Below are 14,462 nucleotides of genomic sequence, written 5' to 3' on the forward strand. Positions count from 1 at the left end.
ATGTCATTACACAAGGGTCCATGCCATCATATTGGCTTTGCAAAAAAGAACTGGGAGGCCTGGCAGGCACTGAGCTGACACTGTGGGACAGCAATGTGTCTTTGTGGCAAGTAAAGTCAACAGCACAAGGGAATGCCTTAGAAAAAGCACTGCCAGCAGGTAAAGGGAGGCTTTCCTGCCCCTCTACTCAGCACTGGTGGGACCACAGATGGAATGCACTGTCTGGCTCTGGGCTTTCCATTCCAAAAGAGCTGGTTATGTCCTGGGGAACAGGACCAGAGAAGATGATTAATTGCTTAAAGTATCTGTCATGAGAGGAGAGGCTCGGAGACATGGGAGTTGTTTCCCTGGAGAGGAGAAAGTGCAGGGGGTTTTATCCATGTGCATAACCTTCTTGATGGGAGGGTAAAAAGAAGATGCAGCTAGACTTTCTCCTGTGAACAGACAAGAGAGAAAAGACACGACCTGAAATAGCAGAAATTACATTTAAACATAAGAAAATACATTTTCATTTGGATAGGGAGGTAAATCCAGGTTGCTCAAAGAGGCTGTGGAGTCTCCATCCTTGGAAATATTCAAAACCCAGAGGGACATGATCCCAAGTAACCTGCTGTAGCTGACCCTGATGGAAAGGTGGAGCTTGGAATAAAGAATCAGCAGAGCTCACTTCCAGTCTCAGCTGTTCTCTGCGTCCATATTATATCTAGAGGAAGATCTCAAGGGAGATGGAGAGAGCAGGATTATTGCACATTAATGTGCAAAGAAAGTGCAGCAGTGTGGATGAGGCGCTTGAAATGGGAGCATATCGCACATCCCACAGACAGGTATTGTTTACATGCTGCATGGAGAGAAATGTTGCCTCACAGTGGCAGATCCTTGGATGTCTCTTTGTGCTTTCTGGAGGAGTGCAATTTATACCACTAGATGCAGAAAGTTTCAGACTTTGTCTTGTTACCTGCTAAGCCTTATTTCTGGTACTGCACAGCAGTCTGTATGAGAAAAAGAGTCTCAGTTCTTCAGAAAACCTATTTGGAAGGCTGTGACAAAAATGCCAGTCCCAACAATGATGTTTTCAAGGTTTATTTATTTTTGCCTTTTTTCATTAGAAGTTTTGGAAGCATTTTAATATTGTTAAAAGCAAATATTAAAGCAAGTTACAGGTTTAGTACAGTATTTCTGAATTTGCACTTTTTACTGCCTCTTGTCTTTTCTTTTTGGAAAGGAGAAGCTTTGTATTTGTGTCTGAGTCAGGGCCTCTTTGCTTTTCTCCCATTCCTTCATCTTGACCATTATTGCTGTTCAGGAAACAACATTGGTCACTGAGGCATATCTTTGTACTTTGTGCACTTTCCAGTTTAATTACCATAGGAAGGAAAGTTTTCAAATGTAACCCACTTGAAGTCTTCCTATTGTTTAAGTGTACAGGCTTTTAAATTTAACAGACTGGATCAAGTGCTTCTGGCTACAAGAGATGCAGAAAGTGATTAAACTGCTTATGGCAAGCCTTGAGATGTTGAAATTTTGCATATCTTGGAACAGTTTAGACCACTGCTTTAATTTCTTAAGAAAAAGAATTAAATTTACTTGGTTAAATAGCTGTCTTTACCACTGGAGAAAACTTGATTCTAGATCACAAACATCCTGATGATATTCAAATAACATGGATGTCAGACAGGTATCACCACCTTCTTTCCTCTCCACATCTGCTTTTATCATGCCACACTGTATGTTAATGTGGAAATAGAACAGTAGAATCATAGAATGTCCTGAGTTGGAAGGATCAGCATCATGAAGTTCAACTTCTGGCCCTGCATACAGCAGCCCCAAGAATCACAGCATGTACCAAAAATCATTGTCCAAACACTTCTTGAATTTTATCAGGCTGGTGCTATGACCACTTTCCTGGGGAGCTTGTTCCAGTGCCCAAACACCCTCTGGGTGAAAAGTCTTTTCCTAGTATCTAAGCTAAGCCTACCCTGACACAGATTCCTGATATTCCCTCAGGACCTGTTATGAGTCACCAGAGAGGGGATAAGTTCCTGGTCCTCTTCTTCCCCACCTGAGGAAGCTGCAGACTGCAATGAGATCTCTCCCTCAATCTCTTCTTCTCCAGGCTGAACAAACCAAGATCCCAGCTGGTCCTTCTATTTCTTTCCCTCAAGGCCCTTTACAATCCTCATGGCCCTCCTTTGGATGCTCCCCAATAATTTATTCTCTTTTTCATACTGCGGTTCCCAGAACTGCCCCCAGCACTGGAGGTGAGGCTGCCCCAGCTCAGAGCAGAGCAGGACAATCCCCTCCCTTGCCTGCCTGGCCATGCTGTGCCTGATTCCCCCCAGGACAAGTTTGGCTCTCCTGGCTGCCAGGGCACTGCTGGCTCTTGTTCAGCTTGCCACTGACCAGGAGCCCCAGGAATCCCATAGACCAGGATCCCACAGGTCCCTTTCCTTGGGGCTTCTCTCCAGAAACCTTTTGCCCAGTCTATATGTACATTCAGGGTTTCCCTGTCCCTTGTTATTGGAATAGCTGATATTAACGACAGAATACCTCCTCTCAAAACTCTCAGGGGGAAAATGCCTAAGAGTTGTTCATCTACTTATTCTTTCTTTTGCTCTTTGAGTTATATGATTTTTCAGATGATTTCATCATCTCAAATGGCCAAGTTCCCAGAACAGTTTTTCCTTGAAATATTTATCCCACTAGTAGTGCATCTTTAACACCCATTGGAATTATATCAAAGAATACATAAGAACAAGTTAATACTTCACTGGGCTATTTCTTGATAATCAGTATTACAGAGAGGAATCAAACTATAGATGTGTGCATTCATTTATTTCACAAATGGGTAGGAAACTTCATATCTAAATAACTTTATTAATTCTATCAACTGGAGGATTTTGTACTACATCCCATTTTGCTCACAACAGTTACCAACGTAATAATATTTTAAGGGTTAGCCACCCAGAAAATTAAGAAAATTCAGATAATTTCATGACCAAGATTTGTGACTTTCTTTTATTGTGTTAAGAAAGAAAGCAATCATGTGCATCAAAATCAGTAATATATGATTAGAATGAAAACAGGTCATAATGTTGTGTCAATGGAACCATACTTGGAGATGCTAGTGGACACATCAGAAAAAAAGACAGAGAAAATTAGGATTCTCATGTATTTCTTGAAAACAAGAGATGTAGTCTTGAATTACCATAGGAACAAAGAAGCCCAGCTACATTCATGGAATAATAATGTTCATGAGTTTTGAACAACTGAGAACTCTCCAGGAGCAAATTGAAGTTTATTTGCTAAGCAAGACCAACAGAGACAGGAGTTACTTTAAAAGCTGTGTTTTTTCACAAAACTCCCATGGAGAAATCAGATTCTTTAACATCGCTTTCAGGATTCTTCACAAAAATCAAAATGTTCTCAAATTTGAAGTGACTTCCAATGTTTTAAACAAGAATTCAGATAACTCTTTTGCTTGGCAGTTGAGTCCTGGATCATGCAGATATCCATGCTTCAGGCTTTGAAGCTATACTCTGTGACAAGACATAACTGCATCTAGACAAAATTAGATCTCCTTGAACATTCTGAAGTGGAAGGGAAACTCTCCATAACTTTGGAAAGCCTCTGGAAGAAATTCAGTATTACATGAGGTACTCATGGTGAGAAGATAGTTCTGGTCATAGTGGATATGTGCACCATTTCCCAACAGATAAGTAAAAAAAAAAAAAAATAAAATTACATAGGCACAAATTAATACCCTGCATTGCAAAATCTTGTCCACAAACATTTTCTGCAGACTGGGGATTTCAAAGCCAGTGTTTTGGGAACTGCATGGGTTTGTTAGGAGGATAGAACCAGGGAATGGGATGAGCATTGTTAGGAGGATAGAACCAGGGAATGGGATGAGCATAGCCCACGGCTTTCTATGTAATGGAATACCAAAGACTTGGAGCCCTGTCTGCAATTCTTTCCTCAAGAGAAATCATATGGCCACTTCCTGGTCTTTGAGGGGCTCTATTCTCTGAGGACTTATCTTTGCTTAGCTCAATCCACACTGAAACCAGTCTGAGAAGGGAAAGGAGCTAACACACTGCTGTTTCCTCACCTGCAGGCGTGTCTTTCTATGGAAGCTTCAGGAAAGGGCACAACTTAGAGTAGCCTTTCCACTTGCAGAAAATATTGAAGAGATAAGATTATACTACAATACTAGAGTAAAGAGGGTCTGTTTCTTAGGGGTAGGCAAGCATTATTTCCAGCCCTTTTCTTTTTAGGGATAACAATATCTACCAAAGAAGAGGATCAGGTTGCTTGGATTGTGTTTGATCAAGAAAAGGAATGGGTGGTCAGCCCTAAACTCTTCAAACTCAGAGGAATATAGAATGTCTTCTGTGTCATCTGCTGAGCCAGTGCCCTCCTCAGTGCCCTCTTCATTGACTTCCATGTATGACTTGTGGACAGCCTCAGACACCCTCAGGCTCTCTGCTGCAGAGATGCCAGAGAGGTTGGCAGCCGGGCTGAACAGGTCAGTCATACCCAAGGATGTCAGGACAGATGTGAGGTTATATTTCTCCTCAATCTTCATGCGTGGGAGGTACACTTTTACCCTCTTCTTTTCCATCACCTCAGAACTGGTCCACTCGGTAAGTTTTTCAAAGCTGATTTTGTTCTCAAGCTGCAAAGAGAGGCAGGGAATGAAACATGTGAGATGCAAATCCAACTTCTTCCTACCATTCATTTCTGTCAAGGCTATCATAAAAGTAAAACCCCAACCAGAATGATTCCTGAAGCTCATCCTATTGGCATCCTTCTGCTATTTTATTAATTGCCTCTCCAGTACTGCCTGTGTCACTCTCCTTTTATTCAGATTTTTACCAGCTTAATGCATCCTCCTTTGTCCAAGTAATCTTGTGTCTCATGAGGCACAACCCAACAGTTTCACAGCCTTGCAAATTAGTCAGCTTGTGAAAGACTGCAAAAAACAGGACTGTGAAACTTTACCTACGGTTGGTAGCACCTAACAAATGCAAACTCTTCCACATCTGTAATAATTCTATTTCATAATTTAAAAATATTACTGAAATATTAATAATTGTTCATATATTTTAGACTGCATTGATTTTTCTCCTTTCTTGAATACAAATGGGTAACTTTATAGCACTGCCTATATATACATCCTCTTCTGGAGGGCTGCAGCAGCACTACACTGCTTTACCTTCATTTTATAAAACCGAGCCCAGGACTCTCCTAAGAGGCTCTGCCTCAGCACCTGGGCAGATTTTGTGCTCCCCTCCCAGCCCAGCACAGCCATGGGGTGGGTAGCTGGGATGTCAATGAGCAGCAGAAGGTCTGACAGCAGCCAAGCCCCACTGATGCCACAGCCCTTCTGCTCACCCTGCCAGGGCCATACCTGTGCCAGGCCAGAGATGTCATCAGGCAGCAGCACCAACAGGCTCAGCTCTCCACTGGTGTATGGAAGCTCCAGGACCTTGATTTTATCTTCAGCCACTCTTCCCACTCTGAAGGTGCTGTTCTGATACATCATTTGCACGGGTCTGCTCTCTTGCTGCAAAAACAAAAATGTGAGATGATGCAATGTGGGAGCAAACTTTTTCTTTGGTCAGACAAATGTACAAGGCCTTTGAAAAGACAAGACTCAATCTTCAACCATGCTGCCTTTGGAAAAGATTTGTGTCTCCATTTTTGTCTCATCTGCTGGTTTGTTCTGTCAGACACAGCTGTCATAAATCTGACAGTGAGGCCCCAGGTAAATCACCCAGCCAATGACAACAGAACTGTTAATACAACAAATACACATCTGGCCAGAAAGTGTGTCTGTGCCCCCCACCTCTGTCACATTGAAGGGCACTTCCTCAGTGTGTTCTTCTTGAAACGGGGTCTTCCATTTCCCTTTGAAGTAAATGGCATTCACAAGGACCAGCACAGTCTGAGGATTAACAGAGCGTGGTTCAAGGAAATCCCGGATCTGTCCTTTAAGAAAAAAGTAGGGCACAGACTAGTAAGTTTCATAGCAATAGTTTTAGAAGTCAATCAATATACTGCTCTTTCACTTGACTTCTCCAAAACTCTGCACATTGAATTAAGTTTCATGAGGATGATTTAATAATACACTGAAAGACTGGCAACTGGCCAGACATTTCTGCAAGAAGACGGGTAGGTTCAAGAGTGTTATAGATTCCCAGGAACATTTCTAACCAGTGCCTAGGAAAAATAAATATTTATATAGAAAAGCAGGAAAGGGAGAGGGAAGAACCAACACAGATTTTCTCAGTATGTTTTTCTCACAATTCACTCTAAGTTTTTCCTCCCACCTCAACACAATAAATGCACACAAGCTTCTGAATCATTTATTTCCCATCTTCAGTTTAGTATGCATTACTTTCTCCCCTGGAAGCCCACTTACCTATCCAGCATATCCTTGTAAATATATGCCAATAGTCTAGAGAAGCTGGCAGTAACCTTGCATGAGTTAATCTCTCCAGATACATAAAGAGTGCATATAAAATGTGCTTATTAAGTGTGCATATCATGGCATCTCTGCCTTTGCCAGATGTGTTTAAAACACACTGTCACTGCCACACAGGTGCAATGGAGTAATCCCTTTCTACAGAAAATATCCACTAATGGGGACAGGAAGAGGAAATATCTCCTCTAATGTTTAGTCCTTTCAGAAATTGCTAAAATGCAGTTGTCAGAGAGAAGTATATTTCATAGTCTTGTCAGACTTACCATTTGTCTGATTTTTCACCCAGGAATTAATGCGCTGTCTGGATTGATTTGATGCTGTTTTGAAGTTGACCGTTTCTAGACCAGATCTGTACAGCTTCTTCACACATTTTAAGTAAATCTGTAAAGACACCAATTAACTGTAGCCAGTGAACTAGTAATTTTTTAGAAACAATATAAGAGTGAAATTAAATTTGGGTAATAAGATTTTTAGAATTATGTCATGGTTAAGGTGTTCTCATTGCTTGCTTCCTGAAAGAATTTGCTAAAACTGGACCAGAAAAAATATTTTGTGACAATGACAATTTTACGACAACTTCAGATCTGACATCTTTACTATGTAACCAGTTAAGAGCATATATATTAAAAATATTTAAGAATTTCTGGAAGAAAGACTCATCCAAACCCCCAGTTTTGGGTTCATTATAGAGGGTTTTGTCATCTTTATGTTCACTTCCTTTTTTCAAAGCATTTTCCTTATTTTTAAAAATAAGAAGTCCCTTTTATTTAGAATATTTGTATCTTTTGCTTTGGAAATATGAAAGAAAGATTTTGACACTTTCAAAATTTGGTTTTGAGGTGAGTTTTCAAGTGAAGAAATATTCGAAAGTCAAATTATTTTCTGAGAAAAACTCCAATAACCAGTTAAAATAAAACACTTTGGGGGAGCAAGTGGGGAGTGAGGAGTTACATTATCAATCATTTTGTTTATTACTCCATTCATTTTTTTTAGTAGGGCCGTATTTTTGCCTCAAATTGCTTTCTATTTAGATTGTTGCCAGGGCCATGGCAAAGGGAAAAGCCATGTAAATCTACACCAGTAGGGACTGTTGGATTAGATGGTCACCTACTCTGGCCAGTCCTCCCGGATTACAGAATTTTACAGGGTTTAGCAAGAGATCACTTACCGGTAGGATCTGACTTGTCTTTTCAGCATAGAGTCTGTTGGCAATGTGCAGTGAATAATTGGCTTCTGGTGCAGTGATATCAGAGAGAATTTCTTTAAACAGTAGGTGGATATTCGCAGACTTGCCACACTAAGTTGTTGATAAGAAGACAGAGAAGTACAGCTGTTAGGTTATTTTATGAGAAAGAGGATTATTTATAAGGTACAAATAATGTGGGAAAACACACAGTGTTTGAACATTTGCAAATGAACATGTAGTAGAGTCTAAGAGTTCCATGGGAGGGATTCTTAGTATAAGCAGCTAATGATATATAATTAATTCACAGCCTATTATGCCACTCATTCTAGAGGTTAATTATTGAAGTTGGTGACTTTTTGTAGGTACAAAACCTCTAAATCCCAGGCACTCCTTGCATTTTCATGGCATATTTTGCAGAAGCTGCAGATGGAAGAAGAGAGCTAGATGGCAAGGGAGTGAGGAAGTGTTTTGTTATACAGTGAAAAAATGAATCACCTGTCTCTAGTTCCAGGAATGGTGACACAGGCTAAAAGCATGTAAGAAAACTGCACAATGATAAACAGTAGATGGGACTGTATTTTTTGAGAATACTTGTGTTGAACAGCTCCTTTCTAAATGCTTACTGAGTCCCTAAATGCCCTAGCTTTGGACACTGCCTTTGGTTAAAACAAAAAAAGGTCTTATCCTTTTAAGTCCCACCTTGTGTTTCGGATCCCAAGTAAATGGGGACACACCAGGCTCCATGGCTTTTGTTATCTTTATAGAGGCAGCGGATTAACATGGACAGAAGCATACAGGTAGCAAGGTACTGGGACCCCTCATGGTTCTCTTGGGGTAGCAGTGGGAATTGGAGGCTGGAAAAGTCCCTGTAGCTTTTAAGAGTGTGTTTACTTTCCATCCTTTGGGGATTCTGGGCTCATTTCTGCTGTCCCGCTTTGGAGTCTCAGTTGCAATCTGCCTACTGCACTCAGGCTTCAGGTACTGAGACCTTTCCTAGGGCTGTAACCCAGCAGCACTTGCAGGTGTGAAGCTCATTTACACCAAAGTGTATCCTGGTGCCCAAAGCACCCTATCCTGTCCTGTCACTTGCAGTATGTGCAGCCTGTCTTCTTTTTCTAGTGGTGTTTTGGAGGTTGTTTTTGTTCATTTTGGGTGGGTTTTGTTTGTTTGTTTTTGTTGGTGGTTGTTTGCTTGGCGTTTGTTTTGTTGCTGTTGTTCTTTGGGCTTTGGTGGTTTGTTGTATTTTTTTTTAACTTACATCTCTTAAATTAAGAGAATTAGCAAAGGTTTGGCAAGGTGTTGAAACTACTGAAATCACAATCAGAACAGTCTATTCTCAGGAAAAGGATGTGAAAGAGAAATCAATGTACCTTAGGCTTCTGTACCTTGGTCTGGATATTTCCAAGTCCTGCAATTTTGTCAAAGTGAAGAACCTGCAATTGCAAGTAGAAATTAGGTATGTGAAGTCCACTGTCAGTCACTGATATTTGTGCTAAGTAGGTTTTCACTAAGCAAGTCTGATTAGCACAAAGATGAACTGAGAAATTTCATGTGAGCTTTAAACCAGGCCCCACCGTGAAAATTTGTGATTGTGATCCTCATCTTAGATCCCTTATTTTCCAGTTAACAGCATTGTCCATAAATCAGCTACAGCGTTACAGCATTGTATTTATAACTATGACTCTTGTTTTCCAAATGTTTCATCTTTTGTATGTTTCAAGTTGTCCTTTCCACCTGGAAGGAATCAGGTCTCTGAGATAGTATAAGCTGAAGCAAGAGACCTGCCTTAACCATCCTCCAAAACTGCTCTTTCTTAATGAAAACCAAAAGTTGTTCTTGCCCTTCATTGGGGAAATGCAATAATTGAAAAGCTCCAGAGTTTGGAAAGCCATTTTTTTGCTAGGCAGGTTTGGAAGGTCTAAATGGATTCTCTGCTGCCTCTTTGAATGGGATCAAAGAGAGTTTGTACCCATTTATGTACCTTACCTTCTCCATCTGATACTCAGTGTTATTTCTTGCTCCCAGATAGACCATGGCCAAGGTTGCAATCATGCTCAAGGGGCAATAAAAGATGTTGTCGTTGGGGTGGTAAAGTTTCACCTCTTTGAATACATCAAAACAAAATTCTGCATTTGCTGCACTGATGGAGCCCATTGTGAAATCAGCGTTTCCTAAAGCAAACAGAAATATCACTTTATGGTCACAACATGTTGTGCTTGTTTTAAGGAGTATTGCCAATAGCCCAGATACTGCCACTTCATTGCTTGTTTTGTGATGCTAAACCAGTAAATGATGTGAAGCCTACAAATTCTGTGATCATTACAAATATTGTAACTCCTGATCCATTCACATATGAACACGTGTTTGCTTTCTTTCAACAAAATCCTATTAGCAGGATAGTACCTTGTACTTGCCTTTTAGGAAATAGAAAGTTTCATCCACCCTTATATATGATAAATATAACATTGAATGAGTTTCTCTTTGGCCATCCAGAGGGCTCTGAATGGTGTTTGAGGCAATACAAACATAATATTTCATTTCTTCTATGGCTGCTCTCCATCTTTAAATCAAGTGTAGTCACACATTACACTTTCTGTGTACTTCTCACCGTTGCTTACTACAACCACCCACAAATTTGGAGATTGCTTTTCTGCAGTTTATAGCAATAATACAAGCTGTAAGACAGCTGCTTGGATGCTGGCAAATAAATTTAGGGTTTTCCTGTGGTTCTGTTTCAGACATTTAATTGCTGCTGATGCTTTTTAGCACAATCATGCATATATATATGTATCTACACATATATAAATATATATATAAAATATATGGGTTTTGTCAGGGAGTGAGATTGAGAAAAGAGAAATACCTTCATTCCGAATTATGAGAATTATAAACGGGTAGTTTTAATGTGACAATATGTTTTAAATGAAAAAGAACTTTTTCTATTCAATGCTGTGGTGCACAGGCCACATATTTTACACACAGAAAAGTATTTGACAGTCAAACAGTATAAGATATAATGAGAAGGCAAGGGAAATTACTGTATATGCTGTCTTTTTACATACCTGTCTTGTACTTAACCTTAAGGTTCTTAAACATGTTATAATTTTTTTTCCATCTTAAGGAATACAAATTAGAAATTACATTTTCTTGGAGAAATACTTACCCCACGAACTTCAAAGAGGCATGTAATAATCCAGCTTGCCAGCTGCAGCTAAACAGCTCCCTGAGCTCTTGGTGATATATAGAGCAAGATTTTGAGACACTCCCACTGTTGCCTTCAAGGAGTCATCTTCAAACACTGCCTTTTGTCACGATTCATTGCACCTTGAAACATTGAGCAGGCCTAGGTTAAGCTGGTATTCTATCTGCAGCAAGTCAGCTTTATTTATTACCTAAAAGCTGATTTAAAACTGAATTATTTAAGCTTTTGGTGTAACCTTCTCTTCTCCTCAGGGGTGAGGCACTCTCAGTGTCAAAAGCACTCTAAAACAGCACTCCCACCAGTCATGAAGGGAAAGGTGGATGCTGGGCTAACTGCTGAAGGTCTGGTAGACATGCAATAGCTCACTACAACATCTGTGCAGTGGTGCAGAGGGAAGTTCCTCCAGAACAGTGGCCATCTGACCTTGCCAAAGTAATGTAACCCCAAGTAAAGCAGCTGCAGGATGGTCATTCTATTGAGAAGGGTTTGAAATAGGTTGGGTTTTTTTCCATGTTAGAACAAACTCAAAACTTTTTGTTTAGTTTTCAAGACTGAAAGGTTTTTGTTCTGAGAAAATGCAGAAATATATTCCTGGAGTGCAAAAATTGGTGTGGTGTATGACTTGTACTTGTTAAAAGCACAGCCACATCTATTTCTCTGCCTAGGTGAGCCTACAGTATTTTACCTGAGGCCACACTATGAGGGTCTACAGCATAGGCGTGCAGGAAGAGAGGAGAAAGGGTTTGAGAAGAAAACAAATTTTGCTAAAACTTCATTTTGATGAAAACATTTAGAGCAACAATGATGAGATGACTTAAGAGCCTGAAGATGGGCATGGAAGAGGAAAAGATTTGAGGAATGGTCAGAAATTACATATTTCCTGGGTTGTAAGCCTGACCCCAGAGTGTTCAGGTATTCAGAAATTTATTTAAACCAGCCAGTCATATTTAAAGAATGACTAAGAGTCAGCTTTTAATTTTCATTCTGTGCAGGTCATGGCAGCAAGGCCCATGGTGCTTGCACAGGCCATTCCCATAGATCTTCCATACCTTGTAACTATGGCAGGTGAATAAACTACAGAATCTGTCAGCAGGAACATTCATGGTCTGTTAGACAACCATAATGCACAATATAAAATATAATTCAATTGTAACAAGCTATTACTCTTTATTAAATAATAGACTTGATGAGCAGTAAAGAAACAAATTTGGCATCTGCAAGGGCCATAGGGTTGGATAATAGGAATCCAAATTTGTATGTTTTAAGTCACAGGGCATACAACAGTAAGTGCACCCTCTGTAAAAAGGAAAGGGAGCTGCTCTCCCCTTAACAGTGTTCTTTGCCTTGCTGCAATGCAGGGATGTATGTGCAGAGCCTGATAATTTGAGTGGTTTTCATTTTCCCCATTCAGTATGAGGATATTATAGCAGCAACGAGGATGGGAAAATCTGAATAGAAGAAGGAGCTTTCCTCTGATGCTGGCATAAACAAGGAGACAAAGGAGCTGGGAAAGCAGCTCTTTCCAACATTTCTACGTTCTTATTTTCACATGCAATTTCTTCTGGTTGCTCAGGAACTACTGAGCAGTGTTTGAGAGTAATGTTTGCTTGTGCTTTCAAATGGCCTGTCTGTCTGTATGACACATACTGGTGCACTGTGCCTGAGTGCCTTTCTGACTGAGACCATAAGGAACCAGTACTTCCTACTACAAAACCTCCTACCAGTTATATTTTGAGGAAAATAAACATTAGTCTTCTTCACGGTGGCAGGGAAGGAGTCGGGAAGGTGAGGGAGAAGGTGGAATGTGACTCAAAGCTGCCCTCTTTGGCTTTTTCAGTGACAATCCAAAAATCTTCCTTTGCCCTTCTTACCCATCTATTGCAAAGCTTTTGAAGGTACAATAAAAAATTATGTTATACATAGGTACTAAGAAACAGTTTAAAGGAAAGCACAGTTTCAGAGAAAACTGAGGAGAACTGCAACCATCAGAGAGAATAAAGTTCAGTGGAAATGTGAATATGTGAGGAGTTAGTAATCAGACTGTGGGAAGCCACAGATCTTTCTATTGTGGGACAAATGTGTGTTATGTTTCCATGGATCCTCATGGAAATACTATTTGACATCTTTTGCTTTGCTTTTTGCCAGTCTACACTTTTGCAGGCTGTCATGTGTGCTGGTGTGGTTCAACACTTGGCATGGAGCATGTCCTCCCTGGGGAGGAGGCAGTGGAATGCCCTTCAGGGCTATGTCTGCTCCAGGCACCATTTGGAGTTTCCTGCTTTTCTCTGCTCTGTGAGCTCTATTGCTTGGCATCAAACTTTTACAAACTACAGTTTCCCACAGGAGAAGCATTTGCTGCCAGAGTGGAGGGTTTACCTTCTATTTTAAGTAAACATCCATGATTTTGTGGGAGCACTGCCCACCACAGTAGGAGCTGCTGCCCCTACACTAGCAGCAGGAGACTACTTTCCAGCTTCTGGTGTTTTTCACCACATTTTTTTTCCATGACTTGTAGATTAAAATGGCAATAAGGAAAAAAAATTGCATAAGGAGAAGAGAAGGGATTTTTAAAGTATAATTTATACTGTATTTTGTTGCAGGCTCTGAATTATCTAGATATCCCTGAAGCAAGTTTTTGGGGTTTCTTTATTATTACAATATGAAGTTACTTCTGCCATAGTAAACTAAGTGACATCCTTGTTTCGAGCCGCACCTTCTCCTTTGGTCACACACAAAATTCCTGTTGTAAGACTTGTGCTCTTTGGGATAATATGTTAAAGCACTTGCCTTTATTGCTTTAATGCTTTTTCTTTTACATTTTATCTCAAAATATATAGACCTGATTGTGCAAGCTAATGCATTTTAATACTGTTCATTTCCCTTTTTTTTCTTTTAACCTAAGTAATTTTAATTTGAGACAAACCAGATATACACAGAATTCCAATGGCAGTTGTTGAAAAACACGTATAGCTGTTTTTTGAATACTTTGTTTATCAAAGAGCTAACAGCCTGTGTTTTGTGTTCTCTTACCAGCTAATTGGTATGAAAACTGCGTCTCTACAGGTAATTTTATTATGTCAGGCTGTATTTCACACTGCAATTGCAGCCATATGAGGTATCTCCACACTATAATGGGTCTGCTTTATTCAGCAGTTCAATTTGTGTTGAGTACTGTAATTTACTGTCATTTTTCCTGCATATCTCAGCATTTGGAAGAGCCCTTTGAATCATCAGTTCTACAATGGTACCAGTATGCTCCCAGTGTTTACCTTCTTCCCGTCAGTGAGTAACGGGGGAAGGAGAAGTGAGTCATCAAAGGCTGGAATATTTTTCCCATAAAAGCAAATATTCTTCATGTATCTGTGGATTTTGGACATTACTTTCTGCCAGACTGGGCAGGCTGCTCCCTTCTTGTGACCCTGTGCTATTCCTTCCCACCACCAACTCCACAACATCCAGGAGGTGGTTTAGGGAACTAGATCATAAGCAAGAAAATTAGCTTTACCAGAAATTTTCCTCTTGGTTTGCTTCCCAGAGAACTGCTCACCCACAAGTCAGGCGACTAATAGTGGTCATGTAAAAGAGGG

The 14,462-nt window shown here is 40.2% G+C and overlaps 1 protein-coding gene across 1 annotated transcript; it reads right to left on the reverse strand.

Moving 5' to 3' along the window:
* Nucleotides 1–4,270: 4,270 nt before the first annotated feature.
* Nucleotides 4,271–9,827, reverse strand: LOC131087705 (ovalbumin-like). The gene is made up of 7 exons (XM_058031826.1): nt 9,660–9,827; nt 9,059–9,106; nt 7,656–7,784; nt 6,751–6,868; nt 5,849–5,991; nt 5,411–5,566; nt 4,271–4,675 (listed from the first exon to the last, which is right to left on the reverse strand). Exons 1-7 carry the CDS (start codon nt 9,825–9,827, stop codon nt 4,271–4,273), a joined length of 1,167 nt encoding a protein of 388 aa, XP_057887809.1.
* Nucleotides 9,828–14,462: the final 4,635 nt, after the last annotated feature.

The sequence above is a fragment of the Melospiza georgiana genome, chromosome 1, assembly GCF_028018845.1.
Source record: "Melospiza georgiana isolate bMelGeo1 chromosome 1, bMelGeo1.pri, whole genome shotgun sequence".
Classification (NCBI taxonomy): Eukaryota; Metazoa; Chordata; class Aves; order Passeriformes; family Passerellidae; genus Melospiza; species Melospiza georgiana.